This window comes from Xiphophorus hellerii, chromosome 23 (genome assembly GCF_003331165.1).
Source record: "Xiphophorus hellerii strain 12219 chromosome 23, Xiphophorus_hellerii-4.1, whole genome shotgun sequence".
In the NCBI taxonomy this organism is placed as follows: domain Eukaryota; kingdom Metazoa; phylum Chordata; class Actinopteri; order Cyprinodontiformes; family Poeciliidae; genus Xiphophorus; species Xiphophorus hellerii.
In genome coordinates this window covers 14,702,826-14,729,150 of record NC_045694.1, presented here as the reverse complement: position 1 = coordinate 14,729,150, position 26,325 = coordinate 14,702,826, and the positions used below count along the sequence as shown (strand labels likewise).

The following is a 26,325-nucleotide window of genomic DNA, read 5'->3' as shown; positions in this document are numbered from 1 at the left end:
ACCAGATCCTGAATATCAGCCAGCAGAGCTGAACAGGGTAAACAGTGCCAGATGGCGCTGACAACACACCACCAGTGACAAGCACTGGGAACACTTTAAACAACGTTAGACGTGACTGGGGAATGTGCTCTGAAATACACAGGTCAACAAGTCACATTTTGTTCTTGTGCTTCCACACTGCCTCCGCGAGACTTTAAACACAAGCTGCCGAGCTGTGCCAGCATGAGTCCACTTTTTCTCGAAGAGTGTTCTGACTGCGTTTACCACCAGCACTTGTTGGGCTGTCAGTGTACATCATTTCGAGGCAGAGGGCATGTGGTGTCTCATGTGTAAAACAAGTGGATTCACAGCAGGTGGTCTGTCTGATTTTATCCTCAGTACTGTCACTGGGAATTTGCTCAAAGGAAAGCTTTGACTTTGGTGCTTTATAATCGTAAGATCTTTGCCTGATAAAACTCTATAAAATGACTCATGCTGTTTTCTGGTGTTGTATAGACAAGAAATGGATCAAGCTTGTGACAAATAGCAGACAATATTAAGTAGGGTCCCAGGCAGGGTTGAGAAATAATTTCATCTTACGCAATAGAATTTGGTTTTGTTTTCTTGTAAATCTATCCTAACAGTTTCCCGTGAGGGAAGTTATTTTTCACATTTCATTCATTATTTGCATCCGTGGATTGTTTTCATTTTGAATTAAAAAAAACATAACCAAACATGCTGAAAAAATTCCTGCCAGATTTCAGGGCCTATTGTACCAACTTTGTTTTATAAAATGTCTGCAGTGACATGCTGCTCTCAGGAAAAGGTAGCATGCATGCTATTTAGGTTTTCTTAGATGTTGGTGAATCCATGAATACAATTTATCACACTATTCTCCTACACCAATGATGTAATAGAGGTTGTTCATCCTCAGAGGTTATATCTTCTTGACTGGAAAGATTTTTCACTGTTGCAATTGGAAATGTTTCATCCTCAACCGCCCCAGGGAGTTCCTCAACGCTCTATCCTAGCGTCATTGTACATGATTCCTTTTGGCTCTATTTTTGTGCTTTCGTATTTTCTACTTGCTCTATATTTATTAATATTATTAATAATAATATTAATTATTATTATTAATAATTATTAATAATTATTATTATTATTATTTCATTTTCCTGGCAGTTTTAATGTTCTTTGTAATTGTTTTGGTATTGTGGAGCACTTTTCATAATTTGAATTGTGTACTAGTTTGCTGTTTCTTTTTCTCTATTGCCTTACTCATTCCTCACATTGCACTACTTCATTAAAACCACTTTTAGCATCAACAATGAGTGTGGGATAGAGAACAGAATTAAAAAAAATGTAGCACTTTCTGGAAGCCGACCACTTAGCAGTCACCTAACAGTCTGTGATTCACTTTGTTTTGGTGTCATTACCTAACAAACCACCTTTTCCTCCAAATCTGAAAGCACTTTAACTCCAGCCTAGCTTCAAAACCTGTATTTTCTCCAGCCAAATTATCCCATTGTGTGTTTAGGGCTAGAGATCATCCTGGCGTGTTTGCTTTACCATCTGTTTGCAGTCAGCCACTCCACACACACACAGGACAAAACCTGCTCAAGGACATGCACTTTGACAAGCGTGTCTGTTGCATAACTAAAGTGATCACTAAAGATATTTTTACTTAGTGTAAGAATTGGCTTCCTTTGTTTGGAGCCAATTTCTGTTCTAATTTTGTAAACCGGAACATTATTTAATTTTTTTCAATGCAAGACTGCTATGAGCTTTAATGTTTCATACTTGCTTGCAGGTCACTCCTTGTTATTACACCAGCTGCAGGATGAAAACAAATTATGGGATCCAATTAGCATATAAACATTGTGATTAAAGAAACATTTGCTTATCAAAGTGCTAATGTGCTGAAACAAATTTACACAAACACATTGCATAGATGTTTAGAGAGAGCAACTGAGGCATGGATAAGACAGTGAATTGATTGGTAACTCAGTTGATTTATAGATTCAAATCACATTGATGCTAGTCATTACAATTCATTTTGCATGATTAGGTCTGTAATTACTTCAGAATAGTGTGCCTGTTAAATACACTTACAGATGAAAGAAGTGCATGAAGGTTTGTGACTGTGTGCGAATATCAGTTTTAATACCCACTTTACTACACATGTACTAAGTGATCATGCTGGGAACTCTGGTAAAAAAAAAAAAAAAAAAGGATTTTAGATTTTCAACACACACATTGTTCATCAGCAAAAAAAATTTGGAAATTCATTCTTAATATTTTGTCATCACATCAGCATTTGTACCATGTAGTTTCATGCAATGGAATGTATTTTGTAATAAAACATTGTCAGTTCTTCTAAAGAAGTTGAGAAAAAAAATAAGATATTATTTGTTTAAAATAACATAAAATCAAACAAAAACTCTGATCTAATGTTATTTTAGCCTGTCACAAAATCTTGACATGCTAGTTTTTTTGCATTCCATCTAATCATCAGCATGAAGTATTCTTGTTTTCAAAGTCTACTATTTAGAAGTAACCAATCATAAAACTCTATATATGCTGACTGATGTTGCAAGAATGTTTGAACAACAAATGCTGATATATTAAATCACAAAGGTTTACTTTCAAAGGATAGATGAGGATTGCTGATTCATCAGGTTATTAGTCCTGTTTCTCAGTGTGATATTTTAAACAAATACCTGGATAAGGAGCCAAGGGATAGTGGGGAGAGTATTTGTTCTTATGTCTGTGAATTATTGGAATATGTTTATATTTTAGAGAGTGAAATGGATGTTTGCACAAGCTTTGTAAGTAACAGTCATCTCCAGAACCATGTGTAATTGGTGCTTTTGCCTTTGATAATTTTTGGATTAGTATATGTAGTTTGTTCACCTCTGTATGATTCTCTGTTCTTAAGAGGAAAAAAGGTGAGGCAAACACACCAGGGGAAAAAGTATTATCCTGGAACAAACACACACCCTTGTGTTTTATTTTTGCTCCAGCTTCGTCCACACCCAGTTTCAGTGTAAGACAGAAAAATGCAACATCTTTCCCAGAGTGAGGTACTAAGAGAATCATATGAAAAAAATGGGATGAGTCTTTGTTTCCTTTCACTTCTCACGTCACCTCCGTCTACAGTGTTTGTGTCAGAGATTGCTTTCATCTCTATAGCAACAGCGGCAGAGGGAAACCCGTAATCAGCGGACAGAATCTGATGAAGAAATTTCTCCCCTGCTCATGAAAGAAACCCAGAATAGAAGTTCTTGAGCCTCTGGAACTGGTTTGTACTTTCATGTACTGAAAGCGGAGGAGGTGGTAGCTGTTGTATGGTACACCACTGTTTGGATGGGGATTTATTCTACAGTTTTTCCCAGGGGTTTAACTGAGAAACAAAGAAGTAAAAGAGAAGAAAATCGGTCATGCCCTGGTCAGCCATAGAAATCCAACTCAGCACAGATGTGTGTCACCAGGAGTCCTGGCACAGCTTCTTTCAACAGAAAAGCTGGTCAAAGTTTACTTGCGCTCAGTGCCTGGTGGCTATTGTTCCAAAGTGTGCTGGTAAAACTAAAGTTTGGCAAAAAAACAAAACAAAAACCTGTAATTCCATTTAGGCTTATTGAAAGATTATTACTGCATTAGAGTTATTATCAATAAAGCTTGCTTCAAATTGTGTTTACTCTTATGCACGTGTTATGCAATAGGATTTGGGTTTATTTAATCTAATATAACCCTAAAGTGTAGCTCAGTGCAGGATGATGTGTGCAGCTGTCTAAATATAGAGAGGGGCCTGAAGGAGTCTCCTTCTGAGTGCTGTTCCAGAGAGTCTGCATGAGATCTGTGTGGGAAATGATGAATGAATTCAACAACAGTTTTACATGATCATAAGTTAACATCAAACCGACTGTGCCTGGATGAGTTGGTCTTTGGTGAAGGAACAGTGTTTTTCCTTTTCTCATTTTTTTGTTTGTTTCAACAACATTGTTGCATTCAAGAGAAACAACTTTCTATGTTGTCATTATAAACATAAATGTGTGGAGTTTACTCACCTGAACGGGAATTGTTTTCAGGAAAACAAGACAGTGTTTTTCAACAACAAAACCTCAAGGCAGACAGATTGTAAAACAAATGGTTAATTATGGAAAAGTAGCTCAAACCCAATTACAAGTATTGTTCAGGAGGCTGTGATGGCCTTTCAAACGCCTTGTTAGAGAGTATGTCACCTTGTTAGAGAGTGTGTCAGGATGAAATTTTTTATATACCTCTACATTATTCATTAATATGGATATGGTGGCCTCTCCCAGAGAACTCAAATATAGGTCATCACTGAATCTCTCAGCAGTATCACATTCAAAGACAAGAAGCCAAATCAGCATAGAATTGTTTCACCAGACGAATTCAACGCTGAATGGTGATCTTAAACCCCAGACCTAAATTCTACGGAATAAAATCCTCTGTGCTGAGTTGAAGACAAGAAGGCATAGAGAACAAGACCAACACATTCCTCTGTAAGTACCTACTTGATTTCACATTTGAGGAAAATATTTCCTTTCTTAAAGAAAGGAACTTTTGAAATAATCAAAGGAGCATCAAAAACTAAGAGGGAACAGCAAAAACCTGGAGGTATGTGCAAATCTGTAAAGACAAAGAAGAAAACATGAATTCACAGTGTCAGGCAGTACAAATTTATCAAAGAATGGAAAGTAAAACTGCTATTTCATAGTACTTACATGTGTTACTATGCTGTATGTTTAAATCAACAAAAGCTTTATTGGTTTAAAATATGAGTAGACAGTTTGCGTTTACTGTCATAGGAGATTATTTGGGGGATTGTAAAGTCTTCAATTTGAAACATTCACTCTGTCATTTTTGTTTTGGACCACCAACACTGAGAACATTTGCGACGAGTAGAATTAACTTGGAACTTAGGAAATTGCAGACTGTTGCTCGTCTCTAAAGCCTGTTGATTCTGCCTAACTTATCAGATGCGCTCCACACCAGAAAGTGTTGAATGATCTTGTCTGCAATTAATTCTGCATTTTCATTCGTCAAGTGTGACATCACAATGGAAGACATGTGTTCGGTGAACATGCTGCACTGCATATACTGTTACAGAACGATTTTGTTTTGGAAAAGATGAAGCAAAAATAACACTGTCTTTTTTTTCTAAAGACAGATGAGACCAACAGTGTTTTCTTTCTTTGATGTTGTTTTTTTGTCTCCCACAGTCTGATTCCTGAAACCTCCTGAGGGGAAATGAAATGAAAACACAGCAAGACAGCCTGATTTTATGCTGTGTTTATTTGAGTATCAGGTATAACAGTTGTAATATATTAAGAGTATCTCTGCATCCCAAACAGAGAAGTAAGTTGGTTTAACAATTTAAATCGACTTGATTTACTCTATAAATTAGACCGTCACTGTTCTTTAGATGTACACTTAACTAGCACAACATGGAAAATCTTCTGCATGGCAAAAATTCAATGATATAAAATTTATGTGTTGGAAAAGTTCCTCATTGCCACATTCAACAAACTAGTCTGAGTTGATTTGAGTTTTGTGATGTGCTACCATACTCAGTGGAGCCATCAGAAGATTGGTGCATTGTACTACTAAACAAATGGACATCCTAAGTAGTCAAAGTTTACTTATAAGTGGAGCTGACCCTGAGAACAGCACAACATATCTGTCCGTCCGTCCGTATATATTTTTTATTTGTTTTTGGGTGGGGGGTCGATTTGGTAAAGATTCCAACAATGATATTATCAATTCTAATTTAAGACTTGTGAATAAGGACACTGTTTCTTGAAGCAAATAAAGTTGCTGGGCCATTCTAAACAGTAGAAAGATTAACATGACAAGTTGTTTTACTTAATTTCACTGTCTGAAATCAGTTCATTTATGATGTAAAATTGGTTCTGTTTAGTTTCCCACAGTGCTTCTGCAATAGAATCTGATAATGTTCAAAGCATTTCTTCAAGCTTTTTCTTTAGTCCCTTTTCTTAACTGTTTCTCGGAACAAAGCACTATTATAACATTTATTAGTCTGTGACTCACTTTTGCCTACGCATTTAGACTGTTTTGCCCCAATTGACATCAGTGGCGCATCCCAATGATGCTGCCTCAACCAATATAAACAATGACCTCCACTGTTGTGTTATGAAAGCTCTCCTACATGGCCTGAATTGGTAACATGCAATGTCATTTTCCTCAAAGATGACATTCTCTGTTTCTGCACACTGTGAACGCACTTGTTTTCTAGGACAATTCATCAAAATGAAGCTCCCAGAGAAGTAGTTCTCATGAGGATTTCTTCCCTGCAGCTTTGTGTGTTTGTTTGATTCTAAATCTTATTTTAGATTAGTTATTTGGTGGATTGTAAAACAGCTTTAAAGTGGATTAGAAATTGCAGCTTCTGTAAGACTGAGATCAGAGTTGCAAACAAATCCTCCATTCTACGCACCCTGGATTTGAGGCTCATTAAATACATTTCTTACGGTTCAGCAGCTGTTTTCATTGACTGGTTTTATGGGTATATAAATGGAATGCCTGTCAGTGTGTTTAGCGCTTTCAAACTTTGATAGTGGGGTGTCATATGTTAGCATCTGTTGTTTTACTCTCCTCGGCCAGTAAAGTAATTTAAAGAGAAATATAAAACTCTCCGTGTATTTTCTCTCTAATTAAATCGTAATGTTTCTGCTTTTTATGTGACATTTTTTAATGCAGCTACCACCGTAAATTTACTGCAAATGTCTTGCAGCATACCTTTGAAATGAAAGCTAACTTTAGCTTTCTCTAATTAAAACAAACTGAGAAGTTCTCCCTATAGGAGAACAAAATAAACCACACTCCAGTGTGGACATATTTATCTTGCTTACATAAATTTGCATTGGTGAAGATTACAATGTTGGGCGATAAATGGTAGGTTTTTTTTTACCCATAAACTCCATCAAATTGCCAACTACATTTGAGCTCCTTGCAAAGAAGCACAAAATATCTTGAATAAAACACCAACGACAATTAAGATCAAAGCCATAAAAGCTGTCTCATTAGCCTGAAGCAAAATTCATTTAATGTGTTTAATTTCATTTAATGATCAGGCACACCTTAAGTGAACATGCTGTACATTTTGTAAGAACAAAATATTTTACGTTACACAAGTTACTAGAGACATTACCTTGACACAGATTTCCTTCTTGATACACAAGAAGTGTTTTTTTTTTTCTTTTACAGTAAATCTGTGGTCCTATTATGGATTTTTTGCTTTGACAACATAAAAAAAATAATTGAACTGAATTAAGCTGACTTGAGATGAACTGAACTAAACTGACACACACTGAATTGAGCTGGAGGGAAACTAAAATTGGTCTTCATAGAATAGAGTAGAATGGAATAGACCTAATGGAAGTAAATTAAAATACACACAATATAGTCCTTGATTTTCCATTCCCATAAACAGCTTCATCAATGTATTTCTAGTTTTCCCTCCTGTCCAGATGTAAAACTTGTAATCTCTTCTTAATTATAGCTGTCACTTGTATGTTTTTCAAGTCTGCCATAAAAATATATCATAAAAGTAAAGTACAGCAACACAAGTGAACAAAGAAATCAACATTAAAGAACAAAAATCTAGACAAAATGGCTGTATAGCAAATATACAAAAACATTAATTCTGCTTAAGCCCAAACACAAACATACCAGTACCTTTAAGAAAAGGAAGTAAATTAAAATGCATGTCTGTCCTGTGTGCAACTGCCCAGACAAGGTCTGATGCGACAAGAAACAAGCTGACATCTGCTCCAGATAGATTATTGTTGTCTGAGGGGCACTATGGGCCAAGTATCAAGTCTTAATCCAACTACTGCTAAAGTTTAACCAGAACAAAAGAATAAAGGACAGAAATAATATAAGAAACAATTAAAAATACCAAATATTTATCTTTCCCCCTTTTTGGTGGAAAACGTTTAGTGATTCAAAACAAAAAGCACTTCACTACATTGTATTGGCACACTTCCAACACACGTAAGCTAATGAAGGTCAGCTAAAAATGATCTGTTCGCTATGGTTCACATGACCCAAAAAAACAAATTAGGTGAGGCAGAGATTAGATGGAGGTTAACATGCAACATGTGCATGAATATAGGTTAGTTCTTTCAACACCACACAGACTCACATGTGCTGAAATTCAGAACAAAATGTTAAAAATTCTTCCAGGACTCAGGTTTGGATTCATAGTTTCTGGAGTTTACATATTAATGGTTAGACCCACCCAAATCAAGTGCAGAGTAATCTGGTGTTAGATAACGGATCAGCAACACAGCTGAAATAGAACAAGATATCCACTAGGAAGGAGCAAATAATGGAAGGCAAAGGTAAATAACTCAGTTGTATTGATGCAGCTGAAAATGTTTGGAAAGAAATACCAAAGGTCAAACCTACAATATGCAAACCTGAAATATTTAATCAGTACTAAACATTGTGTTTGTAAATACTATTTCAAATTAAACATTTATAGTATTTTGTTAGTTCTTAAAGTTTGTCAGTATAGATGCAAGTTAGTAAAAGCATTCAAAAGAATGTGTGGATAATTCCTGTGGATTCACTGACTCTGAAAAAAATCAGTTGACTGAATGATCTAACTGAATGTTAGTAAGAAAATAACTCTGTTCTCTTTACTGATCAAGAGTTCCTGGAAAACATTCATAGGAATGGAACAAACAAGCAAGAAAGAATGACGAAAGTTTTATCTCCCTCCTGTTTACCTTTAGACCGCTACATTGAATGGACCTGTTTGCATGTTATTCAAAGCTTACCATCTTTTGACTGTAACAAACCACTTTAAAAGACGTAACACTTGTGTTGTTCTTCTCCTCCGACTCAAAACTATTGAACAACATACCCCACATTCTTTTACTATAGGAACAGTCAATAAATGGAGTAAAAAATAATTTGAGCAACAAAGGCATGTGATTCTGGATGCAAACACCTAAAAATATGTCTTTGAATGTGTGCAATTATTCCTTTTGGCCTTAAGGGCACGGTTTGTGTAGTGGTCTACTAATTATTTTCCTGCAGCTCCTCCAGAGTTCCCATGGGGATCATGGCTGTTTTGCTGATTTATTCTGTCCTTATCAGAAGGGCACTGACTTGTTTGGTTTGCTGTTGTGCCATGGCCGTTTTGATTTTCAGATGATGCAATTGAACAGAGCTTTGTTAGACAATCACAACTTTTAATACTGTATCTTAACCTTATTATGATTAGAAATTCTACACATATTTATCCATGACATGTCTGCCTTTGTCTTCAGGTTGTTCTGTAATGTTCTCTAATAAACTGAAATTGCTTCTGTGTGCAGTGGTTATCTCCAGAGGTTATTTGTCAGAAAGGGTTATGAATAAAAATGCACACTGCCCTTTTTAGATTATTTGGTGAATATATATATATATACTGTACTTTACGGTTACTTTATAATGTACTTTCCTTTCCTTTGGTCTAATGCATATGATTCTAATAAAATGTATTGCACTTTGGGGATGTAGCATAAAATGGGAAAAAGGTCAAGGGTTGTGAATGCTGTTGCATGACAGTCAAAGTCTAGACTGAAGGTTGACAAGTTTACAATAGGCTACTTTTTTTTCCTTTGCTACCTACTTTCTGAGGGACAAAGGTCAGTGGTTTCATCTTCTGATTCGGCACACAGCTGAGGCCCGTGGGCCTGGAGGCCTTTTTCCAGTGTTATAAGGGAGGCAACCCATTCTTCAGAACTGGGCTATGCTTTGACAGCTGAGAGGAAATGACAGTGAAGTAGGTCGGTGATCCTTCCTTTCTGAGTTTCAGGCCCACAAGCCGAAGAAGAGAGAGTGAGTGTTTGTTTTGTCCGTAAGCCAGGACACAGCTTTCCCTCAGGAAACTCCTGAAAAATGCAGCATCAGACCTGAATAGTGCTTTGTGTGTCCCAAACTGCAGCTGAGGCAGCAGCAGGAAAAGCTAGAAGGATTTCAAGCCCTTTTCCTTGGTTTATTTGAATCTCTGTGACACCCAGAAAAACTATTGTTAGTTGACGGCTCAGGTAACAGGATATGACAGAGATATGGAGCAGCTACAGCGTGGAGAGCACTCTGATCTCACAACCCTACAAAGTGTCCTGGTTTGCACTTTTATTTCAGCAGTTGATGTTGTCTTTCCCTAAATAAAACCTTTAATTTTAGGGAATTGTCACAGCTACTTTAGTTTATGCAACAGACTCCAAGTCAGCAACTCATCAGAACATTCACATTCGCTTACAGTATATATGTTTTAATTTTCTATTTTATAGATAATCTAAGAATAAATGTTTTTCTTGACTAATATGGGGCTCTGAGACAAAGAATTGGGAGCTTATGCTCGACCTTGTTTGGCCATGTAAACCTTGCCCGTAGGGAACAACCATTGTATTTTTCCATATGTTGTTTTCTCTGCACAGCCAACTGCTTCCTGTGTTTTCACCCCAGACCTGACGTGGTCTTTGCTCTGTCTTTTTGTGTAAAACAATCAGCCTGGACAATCAGCAACCAGAAAAACAAGTTGTTCCCTATGGCTCATGGTTAGATTCCTCACAGAAATTACACAGAGTTTAAACTTTTCTCGATATCTTGGTTATTCTATAAATTTTTACCATCACACCATTTTGCAAAAAAATAAAAGTATTTAAATGAATTTAGGAAATCATGAAGCATCTTAATTATTATGTTTATTGTAGTTATTGACTCCTTGACTGCCTGACTTCTAAAACTACAGATTTTCTATCAACTCCTGGAGGTCAGAGTATATTGTTCCCCCATTTCTGACTTCAGTATCTATGGACAAACTTTACCATCAATAAATAAAGAATGAATTGTTTTTGTTAAATAAAATAGCTCATCATGTGAATGAGAGTGTGAAGAATCAAACAGCAATGATCTGTGTTATGTTTTTTACTGGAGCAATCCAGTTAGGAAGGCATTCTCCGTAAATCAGTTTGAGGAATTGTAGATTATATAATAAACAAGAGTAGACATTACACAGCAGTTTTATGTAACTCTTAAGTTGTTTACTATAATAAGTGTCAAGTTTGGATTGAAAGGAGTGAATGTCATTTTGTACACACACTTATTGGCCACTAGATTAGGCATAGCTGTTCAGTTGCTTGTTAACAAAACGTCTGCAAATTAGCCAATCACCGCTAAAGTGTAAACCAAGTATCAGAATATGGGAGAAAGGATTTTTAAGTGACTTTGGATTTCTAATTGGTTTGATTTCACGCAAACCATCTCTCATATTCCAGTAAGTTGGGGTTGTAAGGATTAAAATGCAGCACTAATATTATGCAAAATATTATCTCTGAGCACCCAGCACCTGAAAGCCTAAAGAAGATGGACTACAGCTGCAGAACACCACACTGGGTGTAACTCCTGTCAACTTAGAACAGGAAACTGAGGTTCGCCAAAATTGGACACGAATTTCAACTCATCTCAAGTTGCTTTCTTGAACTTGACAATGACTTCATTATACACCAAAATTTCTGAGAAATGTCTCTTACACTGATGCTATTAAAGGTGTACCTAGTATTTTGGCCAGTAAGCATTGTATACCTTTTTTAAGTTCTCTTCAACTTTTCACACTTTTAGAAAATCCTAAGGAAACTTTTGACATAAGTGAAACAAAAGAAGCAAAAAAGAAAGTGTTAGACACAGCCATCAAAATTAAACCTATTTGACAGCCTTAATAATTTGTTTTTTAAATAGACTAAATTACTATTAGTAGTTAGTCAGGGGAATCAGGGCAAAGTCATGCACACCCTCTTTAGCACACACACACGCGATGTGTGTGTACACAAACCTTTGGCTGGAGAGTGTTGCGTGTGAAGACTGTTGAGTCTGCAGAGCGAGACAGTCCATGCACTGATCTCTGTCTGCCTCAGAGTTATGCAACACAGGCTTGGCTGCACCACATGCTGACTTTTGATTGGCTCTGCGGGAGTTGCTGATTTGAAAGCCCTGCCCCCCAAAACGGTTTCTCTCTGGAGTCACTCTGACTGAGTGCAGGGCTGTTTTGAATGACTGTTCTCTATTTTAGAGCGGTCATGGTGGCATTTTGGCAGCTGGATCAAAGATGTTGAGCGACTAAACAAAATCGCTATTTTAGCTATTTGCAGGTGGGAAGAAAGTAGGTGAAATGAAAAAACAAAAACACATTGGAAAGAAAAATCTCTACTATTAGAGGTATAGGACTAGACTAAGATATAGAAGATCCAATAATTCCTCAGCTATACACCAATAAAAAAAATCACTTTATGATAGCTGATAAAATACATGAGACCACCAGAGATAAAATCTGCATTGAGTATTTCAAGTTGTATTTTTTTCTTTTTCTGAGGTGAACAAACTAGGAGCACAGATGCTCCTGGTTTTTACACAATTTCTTTTTTCCCCCTTTGAATCTGTTTAAATAGTGATTTTGCTCCTTTTTTAAACATCAAATCTGTCGTTATAAATGAGTCCACAGAGAAGCCAAACAACTCCTTACCTTGATGCATTTTGACAGCTGATTACATGTATTTCAGTTTAAAATGACCTTAAGCTCTATGTCCTCTGGAAATGCTGATGTGGCATTTTGCAGGCTCAGGGAAGTTAAATGGGAATTCTGGGTTAAAAGGCTCAGTGATTATGAAGGAAGGTAAACATGTGGTTGGACAGCTAATCCACACAGGGTCATCTAGATCCAGCTTGCTCCCAACAAACATAGAGTTCTCTCAGGTGGTTGAGATTCAGTATTAAACCAAATATTGGTTATCTTATTTCAGGCTTTTCCCGTAGTTTGTTTATATTTTTATAGTTTTTCATGAAGGATGGACATAACTGGATGTGATCAACTGTGCTTTTCATTTCACTGTCCACCATATTCATGCAGACTAAAAGCTTGTGAACTTGTTTTTGTCCCTGACCGGTTATATGAGTGTGCTTGTTTAATCTGAATGTTTCTTTCACCTGAAAGCATGCAAACTAGATATAGGATACGAGTTCTGGCCTGCCACTGTTTGTCCAGTGCATTAAAGCAACAGAGCAAGAATGGTCATGTTGCAAGAACTTTGCAACCATTGTTGCAGTATTTAAAATACTGACTGGTGATAATTTGGGAAAATGCATCTCAAGATTATAAATTAATCTTGATTGTCTAATAAATAACATCTAATATCTAGAATTTAAGGTTGGAATGACCATGCCACATACAATACTATTTAAAAGCAAGAAAAGAGGTCACTAGTTTTAATTTATTGTTAATTTACTATAATTCACAATTGGGTCAAAATTAAATATACAGGCGCAAATATTTATTTAAGAATCCACTGACATTTGGATAAATGCTCTTTTGCTACTTGCAGAAAACCTACTTGCTATTGGCAGTCAACAACATATTTGCATAGTTCTATTTAATTCATGATCTTCCTTGCTGAATTATGGACATTCATATAAACCTAATGGCTTTCTACCATAAGATGACTAGAAATGCCCAAAAATGTTGTAAATGTTTTTGTCTTTGCCATTTAAGAATATAGTCTTCTTGTCATTGTTAGAGGGTAGCTCAATGTTTGTCTTGTTGGACCATAAATCTTTTTGAATAAGAATTTTGACCTTGTCCTGCAAATTCAGTGCAGCTTGAAGGTGTTAATTCTGGAGCAGGGTTTTTCTTCATGTTGATTTTGAACCAGCTTTTTGGACAGTGACACTGGTGTTCCAGTAATCTCCAGCTTATGATCAGCATGAGCCTTAAGGTTCTGTAATTCTTTCTGAATATTCAAACCATTTATTTAGTCTTAGAGTAACAGTTTTTAGCATCTGTTTGGAAACTTGGACACAATTGGGTGATCCCAAAACTGTCTGTGGACAAGACAGACCCGACTCACATTGAAGTTTTGGAAAACCTAAGCCTCAACTGTGAAAGATTTGAGCCATAAAAGTGAAGATGCAAGCCTGGAATAAAGCACATAGCCAATGTTTTTTGAATTAGTCACTGCAAAATATATTTGCTTTTATTGTGTTTAAGAGGTACATCAGAAAAGATCTTCAAGCACTATAAAATAAATTATCTCCAAATAAGGTTGACAGACAGACACATAATAGCACATTACATTCAAATTGACATCAGCATTGCTAATTGTCTCTTGTCATTAGAGACAATGACTAAAACATAGTCAGACAATGACTATGTTTTAGTCAGACAAAGTTGTAATGAAGCTGGACAAGCCTACATTCTTGCTTTCTGCAATGCTTGCATGTCACCTAAAGCATGTTAGAAATCGCATCGCATGACAAGGCTGTATTTTAAAATATTTGGAATGCACACTGCAGCGCAGCATGTACTTACTTCATGCATTAAGATGTATGTCTGCAGTCTACAAACCTGTCAGTGTCCTCATAAACTGGGTATTGAGTGTCTTACGTACCGACAAGCTGTCATGAGCTCGGCCTTCTGTCCATCAGGGTGTCAGTTATCTGAACACAAGCAGCTGGGAATGGTGTTTATAGATATGTCTCCCCTGCAAATTAGCAGTTTGAAGCAAATGATTTACAGACTAAAGTGGCAGTAGACACTCACATGACTCTGACATGTAAATTGTGCTAATATTAGGAGATTAAAACATTGAAACCCAAGGGAAATAAATTTTGCAGAAATACTTGGATGTTTACTCCTTCACACACAGTCTACAGTCACTTTGAATGAGTTTACGTTATTTTACTAAGACCATTAATAGAAAAACAATTCAGATTTTCAAAGCTGGATGATACAACAATTATAAGACCTGGTGGTTCTGCACAGTTTTGACTCAGGGGGTTGAAGATAAATGCACACCATTTTTAGATCTCTATTTGCCAAAATTATCTTAACCATGTATCCATCTTGTTTTACTTTACACGTATGCAGTCCTTCATATTGCTCTATCACATAAAATCCTCAAAACATATATTAAAGTTTGTAGTTTTAGTGTTAAAAAGTTTAAGGGTTGTAAATAGTTTTTCAAGGTAGAATTTTTTATTACTTTGTTTACACCAATACAGTCACCAGGCGAGCTTGTCACCTGATCAGAGACTTTATATGAGGGGTGTTTCTGTGATCCACAGTTTCTCAGCTAGTTTTGTGTCTAGCCGTAAAATAACACTTTAATTGCTATGCAAGATTATATGAAGCACAGCACCAAATGGTGCATTAAGTCTTTATGCGTTTCAGCACACATGGCGTTGCGTGCGACTGCTTTTATTTGTGGCTCTGAAACATAAAATGTATTGTGATATAATAGTAACTTAGCTACTTTTCTTTGCATTAAGGTAGGTCTGACTTGTATAACATTATGACTGCTTATTAACCTATTGTAGATTACTGTTAATACATCTAAATGAAGTCTTTAAAGCTAAAGATGTGCCTCTGTCACATTTAATGACCTCAAAAAGTGAAAATAACTGCCTCCAAATTTGTAGTAATCCACTGATCTAGCAATAATCCGGGGCTTTCCTTTGACGTCTAGTTTACTGTAGCGATAATCCTACTAATTTTACAGTCAATTACAGTGAGTCAATGTTGGACATTGTCTATTGCGGATTTCACCTGAAGAATCAATTATAAGGCTTTAATCATTGACGCAAATGCATAATCATGGTCACAAAAATAGGTCAGTTCTCCCTGTTGGAAAACACAACACTGGATGGGATGGGATAGTACAGAGCTCGTCTGCACACAGGAGCCCTGAAAGACAAAAGTCATTCTGTTAGATCAGGGGTCTCAAACTCCAGTCCTCGAGGGCCGGTGTCCTGCAGTTTTTAGATGTGCCACAGGTACAAAACACTGGAATGAAATGGCTTAATTACCTCCTCCTTGTGTAGATCAGTTCCCCAGAGCCTTGCTAATGACCTAATTATTCTATTCAGATATGGTGCAACAGAGGCACATCTAAAAGTTGCAGGGCAGTGGCCCTCCAGGACTGGTGTTTGACACCTGTGTGTTAGATGAAGACTGAATAAAATACACAAGTAATTCCCCCAAACAAGATGTGCTTATATTTCAGTAAAGTGCTAGGATTTTTAAGTTTTTCAATGGTCACCACCATCAATATTTGTATCAACTAAATGTTGTGTCAAGTACTTTGGAGTCCTCTGACTTGATAATGCACTATTCAAATGCTGGCCACTTATTGTCACAATAAGCTGAGCCACAACGATCCCCACCTCACATGTATGTCCACTGAGTGTCCCAGTGCACCTTAGTGTTGATTTATAAGACCAAAAAGTATACACCATAGGGAATACTGCCATTTACTCAGTGTAGTAAAAGCTTTTTTTGTTTCTCATTGGGTCTTTGTTTTGTGCCACTGGCCTTCAGCTATGAATGATGTTGGTCTTAGTCTGCTAGTACAAAATTTTAATTGTAGGGATCAGAAAAATAAAGAGAGCGTGAGCAGCCCTGCCCTGGCAATTAAGAAGCTTCTTATTTTGACTTGTTGTATAACAGTTACATAAGGTAGCGCCTTCAGATCTGTCCTGGTTTTTTTTTTTTTGTTGTTGTTGTTTATTTTGGGTTTTTTGTCTTCTGTAAAAGCTGCTGAATTCCAGCAACAGTGCAAAGCATGCAAGCGTCGGGGGTGGCCTCTATTGTAATCGAATAAAATCATAGCCATGGAGCATAGCTGCCAATTGAGAAGCATAAAGATTTGGCTCACTGACAATGCTTTCTGATCTGCAATAGCTTTGCACAGCTGGGAACAGGTTAAACGGCTGTAAAGCAATCCTCATAAAGTTCACAAACCCGGAAAACCACAGGAAGGCAATAAACCATGGAAGAACATGATGTTCTGCCATCCAAAAGGAGCTCAAAGCATTCGACCTCCCAACACAATAGAAAGGTCAAGTGTGATTATTAGGTCACACTTAAGATATATTCAAAGAAACATTGTTGTTCTTATTGTTATTATATAATCTTAATAAGTAATGTGGGTCCATGTTATGTAGAGTTAGTTCTTAATTAAAGCTATTTTTTGTCTGATTCAATGTAAAAGTTGAGTATTAAGCTAAAATACAATTATTTTGGCAAAATAAATAATTTAAAGTCAAACATACAAATCTGGAAAGTCTATGTATTACAATGTCAATGTCTGCTTGTTTGTTGGAATATGAAAAAAAAGAGCAAAATAGCTACGTCTGTTTGTGTGTTATGATTTGCACAAACAGACATAGCGTATGCATACCAGGCTACCTGTAAGTGTTTTTCTGTGAAGAAGAGTCCAACTCAGCATTATGTAAGGTTTTGGTGTTACCAGGCAAGCTGCCTCCTATTCAGATGTAAGGCATGTAAAGAGAAATGTCAGAGATGAGACATCAGATATGCAACGAGACATACTGTATTTTCTCTGTACAAGGAGTTGTCTGTGTGCAGCCAGTTTAACCGCTTTCTGTCTGGCACACATCTACTCACTCAACACACATCCAATTATCAGTGAAAAACATTAACAGTAGTTGAGGCCTGTTTTGACACATATTTGAGTAACCTGAGGTGACACGTTGTTTTTTTGTTGCTGTTTTTTTTTTCTTTTAAAAAAAGAGTGCCTAGGAAAACCTTCTTAGTCACTCAAGCATTTTAAGACAGTTGGCGATGGTGCCGACGGTGGTAGGAGTTCACCCCACAATCAGCGGGGTTTGATCCCCACTCCTCTCGTCTCTGTCTTAGGCAAGAAGACACTTCACCTGCTCTGCCTGCTAGTGGTGGTCAGAGGCCCCTGGTGGCACTGGTGCACAGAAGCCTTGCCTCTGTCAGACTGCCCCAGGGCAGCTGTGGCTACTATCCAGTAGCTTACCACCATGAGTGTGTGCGTGAATAGGTGAATGACTGTAGTGTTTTATGACTGTAGTGTTTTGGGTTACTCTGGGCTTGATAAGATGCTATGCAAGTACAAAGCCATTTACCATTACCAGGCCACATCTTGTATGAACTGCTATTTTAATTTTTCTGAAATTTGCAGCTTCAGAAAATTCTGCAGAGGGGAAAAATGTGTAAATTCAATAGGGGGTAATGATGATTGTTTCTGCAAGGAATTTCAAGCTGCATCAGGGTTTGTTGCATAAAAATCAAACCTAGTGCATGAAAAATGTTTCCAGAGAGAACAGTCATCTCACCTTATAGACTGCTTTGTTTCCCAGCTCCTCCCGATTCAGACTAAAACCTTAAGTCTTGCACAAAGAAAGCTTGTGCAAGATTGCTGCTTCAACATCTTTAACTTCCTCATCAGTGAGCTTATTAAAGTGTTCTCAGGAGAATTTTGACATGTCACAGCAGCAATTCAAGATGAAGGGATAATACCTTAATTGCTGTTATATAATTCACTTCAGGACCCTGATATTAAGTATACAGCTTCTGTCTTTTGAATTCAAGTCATCATCAGTCACACCTTACAGTGTCATGCTTTGACAGGTTATAAATGTCAAAAAGCTTTACTAAAAACATCTTTCACATGTTCCTGCCTTTTCAGTGGCATGTTAGTGTTAAAAGAATTCATCGTTTCCAACATTCTACATAGGGTGGAAGAATTAAATTACATTTGGCAATTTAAAAGGCAAAGAGCAATGGAGAGGACTCAGAACTGTGAACTGAGCTAGTGACATTATGCTTAACATACATGATTTTTTCTTAAATCTTACCTTTAATTTGACTACATATAATCAGTGAGGAAAATATTGTGAGATATATCACTGCAGTAAAAGGCAGATTTATTTTGGCACATTTTGTCAAGGATTCTGACAATATTGTCCACATGCATTTTTAGGGAACAAGATGATCATTATTTCTTGTGTTAATTAGCAGTAATCCTATTGAAATTCATTTTTCTCCACATGTTTGCAAACTGTAAACTTTTCTCAAATTTTAGTCTTGTTACTTACCTCCAGCCACTGGCAGCTTTACTTAGCTCAAAGTAGAAGCAACAGTTAAAAGATGCTTTCCCAGACAGGTCCCATATTGGAAGCACAGCAGGGGGGAGTTACATAATGCTTTACAACCCATGTCTCACAGTCTTTATACACTGAATTAATTTTTGAAACCCTTATTATGTTGCCATCATGTTGGGCTAAATGGAAGAAGTTTCCCAATTTGATGCAATTTAAAAATTGCATCACTTTTCACATCTGAAAAATATATCTACCCTATCTAATTCACGTTATGTAACCATTTCTTTCAGGAACTTAAATATGCCATATTTGGAAGTGGGGGTTAGTGGAGGGTTTCAATTGTGTGTGTAGTCTTGCTGAGCATTTGTTCCAGGAACAGAGGCATCAGTGTAAATTCAAAACCGATGGCTCTTGACCTTTTGTCTATTTGAGTAAGATTTTCTGACCTGGCAGAAGTCCTTAAAAATCAGCATGGATACAACCAGTGGCGGCAGGAGTCCCACTCCCTCTATGAGAAACTGTGACTGACACACAATTACACAAGAAAGGATTGCATAAATAACTAAAAGTGGGTAAATACTTCTATGACTCTTAAACCTACATAAAATGAGAACCACTTGGAACAGATATATGGATAAATTTGTTTAGAATTTGATTTTCCTTTCTGTTTCTCAGGATTGGCTATGCTGCCCACATTGACGAAAGGTCTCAATAAAGTTGTTTAGCTGTGTATATGTTTCTGCATCCTTGAGGTTTTTGTGTGGGGGAGATCAAAAACCACATTACATAACCATAACATAATTATCTTCAGTAATTTGCCAACTCTTCAGAGCAACGTTTTCTAGAACTACTAATCCTAGTGCCAGAAATGCAATGCACAATTTCAGTTGTAGAAGGTGTAGCAATAAATATTTAGCAATTGTTTAATTTACTCTTCATGTTGACATTTTTAGCAAAGCACAGCAAGTTGGGAATGGAAAACAATCTGACCAAATGATTCCCCTGCATGCAAACCCAACCACTTGGAGGCAGAGCCAGTCTTTCCCCTGCACCAACCCAAACTTTCCATCTGAGACTGATGTGTATTCAGTATGCATGTGTGTGTATGTGTTGCATAACTTCAGTAATCCAGCAGAAAGTCCTTTTTTAGCAGTTTAGTTTCATGTGGCCTAAAGCTTAAACTCACAGAATCATAAGTGAAGATTTGAGTTTGAGCATTTTTTTAAGAGAGTATTGATTTGAGAGTTTAACTTACCAACAAAAGAATACAGTGTCTTCCAAAAGTATTCCTAGCCCTTGATCTCGTCCACATGTTTGCACATTCCAGTCAGAACATCTATTTATTTGAATTCAGCCATCTTGAGTCTATACACTATAGTATTCCCTTTTTGCTGCAGCTATAGAGACAAGTCTTTTGGGGTCTCTTCTGGCTTCACTTCAGAAATGGTTGCCAGTTGTTTTTTTTTTCAGAATTGTTTAAGCTCTGTCAGATTGGAGAGGAAGCTTTTCTAAACAAAATCTTTTAAGCCTTGATCCCAGCCATCCTGTGCTTGTTCTCCTGTATCAGATTTTCCACCAGGATTACCCTCCATGTAGCTACATCCATCTTGATAAAAGAGCTCCCAATGCATGATGCTGCCACTACCATGCTTTGGTAGTTGCTGATGTATGCTGATGCTATTTGCCCAGAGCAACTTCTTGCACATGTTTCTTTTGTACCCTACATTGCTTATGACAAACTGCCAACGGAACTTCTTAGGCCTTTCTTTCCATAATGGCTTTCGTCTGACCAATCATCCACAAAGCCCAGACTTTTAAAGTACTAAACAGTAGTTTTTCTGTAAATAGATTCTTCCACCTGAGCTGTGGCTCTCTGCTGCTCCTAAGAGTCACTGGACCTTTGTTGGCTTCTATGCCAACTAATCTTCTGATTTGTCAGTTTAGTTGAACACAGCATTTTTCAGCAGATGTGCAGCAGTGCATACTTGTCGCCTTCATACCTCACTGTTCAGATTTTAAAAAATTGTAAAACCTTTTATTCTTTACCTTATACTTCTCAACTATGTGCCGCTTTGTGATGGCCTGTACAGAATATCAAAATAATACACTGAAGTTTATGGTTGTAATGTGACAAAAGGGGAAACTATTCACATGTTGCAAAGCCCTGTCAACAAGAAGATGTTCTAAAGCAGGGGTGCGAAAGTCATTTTCAATTTTGTCCATGTCAAGATGGTGAGTGTCTCAAAGGAACAACTGAGGCAGAATGCATTAAGAAGGTTAACTCATAACTAAAATATTGTAACTTTCTCTGCATTCAGTCTTTATAAAAATGAAACATTTAACATTGAAGTAATTTGACATTAAACACATAAAAACTGATTTGATTTGACTGATAAAATAACATTTAAGCACACTGTTGTGAAGTTTTATCAAGATTTAGTTTGCCATAGAGTCTAGAGGGTCACAGAAATAGTTATGACAGCCGGATTTGGCCAGCAGGCTATGAATTTGAATCATGTTCTAAACCCCACTTGGTATGATTGCTGATGAGTTTGAGAAAGTATTTGATATATTTTCAAAGGGACCCTTGAATTTTGAATATTGTGGAAAAAAGTTTGGGCTGATGAAGTTTTTAGGGATTTCTTTAGAGTATTTTTGCACTTCCATTTGGACCTGGTTTTAAGAAGCTAAACTGAATTACGCTCACCATTTACCTAATGTGTTTTCAAAGAAGCTGCAAACAGCAGTGAAACAGACATCATGGCTATGGTTAAGAGACATCTATTTTATCAGCTGTATTTTTTTGGTGTTATGTCACATATGAAGCATGCCTGGAAATTTGTCATCAATCAGTTGCAAATCAAAGGCCACTAAAATGAATCAGGAACACACTGTTTCGGAACCAGCCTTAAAATAGAACAAGAGAGCAAGCAAAGTACTAGCTGAAACCACAGTCCTAATTGTCTTCAGGTTTTTCCTGGGCCTCTATAGTTATTGGCATGCTGGCTCTACAGCCAGATTGAATTTTTCCTTTGCGGTTGAAGCTGTTTTTGCTATTAACATGAGTGTGATTAAACTGGAGCACTGCTTTCTGTAAATAACCCTGAAGCCTCTTTCATTGATAGACTGACCAGAAGTATTTTGTGTGAAACAGCCAATAAAGACCTGACTGTTTCCTCTTTGTTAAATAATTAATGCGGCTCTCATTTAAAACTGCACACCCATCCTGCCTCTAGTGGAATTCAGAAAGCGATTGAAAGCAGAGGATGCATTGATCTAGACCATCAGCTGCACAACCAATCAGTTATTCTGTCACAGATCACCTGAAGGAGACCACAGATTTTAATCGGTGGTGATGAGTCTCAGGCCAGAAGTCACCATGTTTTCAGCAATAGATGGATACGAGTCTAGTCTTCGCATCAGGAAGCCACAACATATCTGGTTACACGCAGGCTGCCAGCTTGACTAAAGGGAAATAGCTACTAGTACAAAGTGTTTTTCCCCTCCTCTGCAGATTCCAGTCCACAGGCAAACTAGCCATTATTACTTCACTATCATTAGTGGTTGTGCTGTTTTTGACTTTTGGGCGGGGAAAACACTTACATAACGATTATACACAATGACTAAGAGTATGAAATGTGTCTTTTTCAAGTTTGATGAGACGACTTCAAGTTGCTTATTTTTGCAGGAGAAACCATGTAGTGCCAGGTAAAAGTATTCACACCCCTTTTACCTCTACATATTTTGTCAAAAACAGTTTTGTTTTGATATGTGAAAGATCAACACAAAGGAAACTTTGAGATGAACATAATACATTCTTTTCAAATCGTTCAAATACGGAAAGGATGATGTGTCTTTTAATTGGGCACCCCCAAATGTTATGAAACTCACTGTCTTCTGAAACCACATAAATAAAGATTATATGCATATCATATAAAATCAACATAAATACATTTGCTTCAGTTTGTTCAATAACAAACACCATTAAGACAAACAAGGAACACAGCAGACATGTCTGGGATAAAGGTGTGGAGAATTTTAAAGCAGGGTTGCCTTATAGTATTTGTCAGATATTGGGACAACTCTCAATTAAGAATTTTTCTTTCACAAATGTTGAAAGAAAATCAAATGTATTCCCTGCATGGTTGCTCACAATTCACTTAGGACACATGTGTGACAAGGGGTGCTTTAGTAATGTGAGACTAAATTTGAAGTTTTCTGACATACATGCTAGGTGAGGAATAAAACAAACACACTGAAAACACCATGTCCAGAAAAACATAATGCTGTGGTCATGCTTTGGTTTAGCAGGGGCAGGTGATGTAATCAGAGCAGATGGCAAGATGGATGGAGGCTGGGAGAAAATAATGATAGAGGCTGTAAAAGACTTAAAGTAGGCCCAAAGAAATTAACACAAGAAATTCCTTCTGTGATGTGCTTAGAAATTTGTAAGCAGTTTAAAAAATCTGTTTAAAATGTTACTTCAAGATGAAGATTTGGGGGATTTCAGTGGATTTCATGTCTCACCCTATTAAGTGTCCTCAAGCAAAAATGGGTAAAAATTTAAGTGTTAGCTTGTGAAAGCTTAACTTACACCTAATTAGGTTTCATGAAGATGACAGGACAAACTGAATACAAATTGTTAGCAGTTCAAAAATAATACACAATCTCATTATGATAGAATTATGAGAGAAAGACCAACAACATGATATATTATGTAAACATACGGTTTATTGCAACTGTGCAGTTGTATCCAAAAATTACAGTTGTCAACTGTTTCAGGGATACTTTATAGCAACAAAATCGTAATTTTTACAAAACAAACACAAACAAAATTTAGCACTAGCTACGAAGAAGACTTCTCCCTGTGAAGTTTTACACATGGTCCTCATTTGGTTAGCTTTTGTTGCCGTGTGAAAATACGTCTTTGGTAGCTGGAAAAAACGACAACAATAACCAAAGTCTTGTCAGAAATGCGATCATCGCTCACAGGCACTGTTGTCGTGCCATTGTTTTCAAGTTGCGATCTGAATAAGGACAGAGACCATATACTGGACGGCACTACCTACAAACAAAAGGAGTGCATAGGCTGCTAGAAACGCAGCTGTCTGCTTGCAAACCATCCTAACATTATTTACCTCAGACATTTCATCTGTATGTACATTGTAGTTTTCCTGTGAGTTAAGCAAACAAAATGGCAGATATGGACGGACCTGTAACAAAGACAGCTTCTGAAAGCCTAGTACACTGCTCTTATTGTACAATACAACTGATTTTTGTTCTGAATTTAACAAAAACAGAAGATATAGCAGAATTAGTTTTACCCCCATAAGCAGCAAGCCCCGACAGCAAACAATACAAGTCTACATGTTTTATGAGATATTACAGTATTCTGTTAGTTTACTGCAGCAGTTCATCAGATTAGATGGAGAACATTGCGCTGACCTCCACCTCTGTAGCCTTAGCTTATCCTGTGTATTTTCCTTGTTATGCTTAGGATGGACAGGAACATGGCAGCAATACACTGTAGGTAGATCAGAAGTCTGTATGTGTCTGAAATGTGCGGTTGGAAGTCCATTAAAGTATTTTGAGATGAGGTGAATCCACACCGATGGGACTGTTCTTGTTGAGACTTGGAGGGCCGTCTCAGATGGGTCTCCTCTGGGTCATGAGGGAAGTGAAGTCCCAGCACTTTCCAGGTTAGCGCCTGCAGGGCAAGCCCAATCAACACCTCCTTGCTCTCCCCCTTCCTCAACAGAGGAAAAAAGGAGGGTGCTTTGCTGGAAGAGTTTGGCTAGGGAGGGAAATCCCCCACCCTCTGTCTAGGCTAGTCTGCCCTTTCTATGCTTAACACTCATGCCTACGAAGAGAGACTACGACAAAGAGCTGGATGGTACACAGGATGGGCCTGATATGGCACCAGTTTTAGAGCGTCTCTAGTTCTGGTTTTGTGCTTATCAGTATCAGCAGTTCATTTGAGTCCCATCAATCATTTACAGCACCGATGATTCTTCTTCGATGTCCCGAAGGGATCTCGGTGGCGGCGATTTAGTAACGCTTGCGTTCAAAAACGAGGTCCACGACTTTTAAAGACAAAGTGGCTCTGCCCGCCCCAAAGCAGAGCCACTTATACAGCAGAGCCAGTGCTGTGGCTACAGCTCTGCTGCTGGTTCTTTTGCTGTGGCGCTGGGGTCACCCGGACGTTCTGATTATCCAAGAGCACATCTGTCGGGATGCGGGACTGGAACTTCTCCAGCTGCTCCGGACTGGCCAGGTTCTTAAGCAGGTAGTTCTCCCTCTCAAGCTGGTTGTTCTTCTCTGCTAGCTCCTTTATCTGCTCCTTGAGGATTTCCACCTCCTCACGCACCGCATACATCAAGTGGTTCTTGACAAGATCCTGTCATTTGAAAACCAAGAGATGGATCAGATTCAGAATAGGCATGGAACAGAAAAAATCTTGTAAGACAAATGAGTTTATCGCAGAACTGATGCATGCATTTGGTTCGCCTGTTGATTTTCTCCTCAGTTTTTCTGAAGGGTATTATTACAATTAAATTTGCATATTATGAAGCATGTCATTTCTAAGTATTGTTTTTTTTCTCCCAGGACTTGTCTTCAGCTCTGAGACGTGAGGAAAAACATGCCTGTACTTGTTGAAAACTTCAGGAGATTTTCACTACTTTTATTCATAATTAGTTTTAGATATTATTTCTTGCAGATGCCAGTGATTCTAAATGTCCCAAATAATCATTCTAGGAAAATGATCACAAGGTTATTTACAGGGATAAACAGCCCATGTAATGTGATGAATGAATTCTCTGTTTACAAATTATATCGAGGTCAGACTGATTGCACTGTCATGCTGTGACCTGTATAGCCCAGCCATTACAGTTTCTGCTAAAAGATGCATGAGTCTACTATATAACCTTTCTGCATGCATTAGCGTTGTGTTTGGTGTTCATTCTCTACTTACCATGGCCTGCTCGATCTTGTTGTCAATGGCCACCACGCTAGCACCAGAGGCACTGCAAACAAGAAGAGAGAGCCATAAACACACTGATAACTTCACATGCACTGTTCCTTCCTGACGTAACACCTCTGACACAGTGAAATAAAAAGCTCCCAGAACAGAAAGAGAAAGAGATCATCACCCTGCTGTTATCTGAGATGGCTTAGCGTGAACTGCACCAAGAACTTTATGACTCTTTTCAGATCGAGTACAATGTAACAGTCATTGCATCGGTAAACAGCGCCAGCTTCATGACACGCAAATAGTGGCGAAGTTGATCATTCAAAGAGTTTGTAACAGTAAACAGTAACAGAGGGCGGCTAAGGGATTACAACAAACTCCCGTCGGTTCAGTTTCATTCAAGCACTAATCGA

The 26,325-nt window shown here is 37.6% G+C and overlaps 1 protein-coding gene across 3 annotated transcripts in view; it reads right to left on the bottom strand.

Moving 5' to 3' along the window:
• Positions 1 to 23,653: 23,653 nt before the first annotated feature.
• The window catches only part of tsc22d3 (TSC22 domain family, member 3), a 37,701-nt gene continuing 35,029 nt past the window's right edge, over positions 23,654 to 26,325 (bottom strand). For all 3 annotated transcript variants that reach the window (XM_032554577.1, XM_032554578.1, XM_032554579.1), the window contains 2 exons: positions 25,916 to 25,967; positions 23,654 to 25,339 (listed from right to left, as the gene is read on the bottom strand). In XM_032554577.1, coding sequence (XP_032410468.1) covers positions 25,070 to 25,339; positions 25,916 to 25,967 — 322 coding nt within the window. In that variant the 3' untranslated portion in view covers positions 23,654 to 25,069. The remainder of the gene's footprint in view (positions 25,340 to 25,915; positions 25,968 to 26,325) is intronic.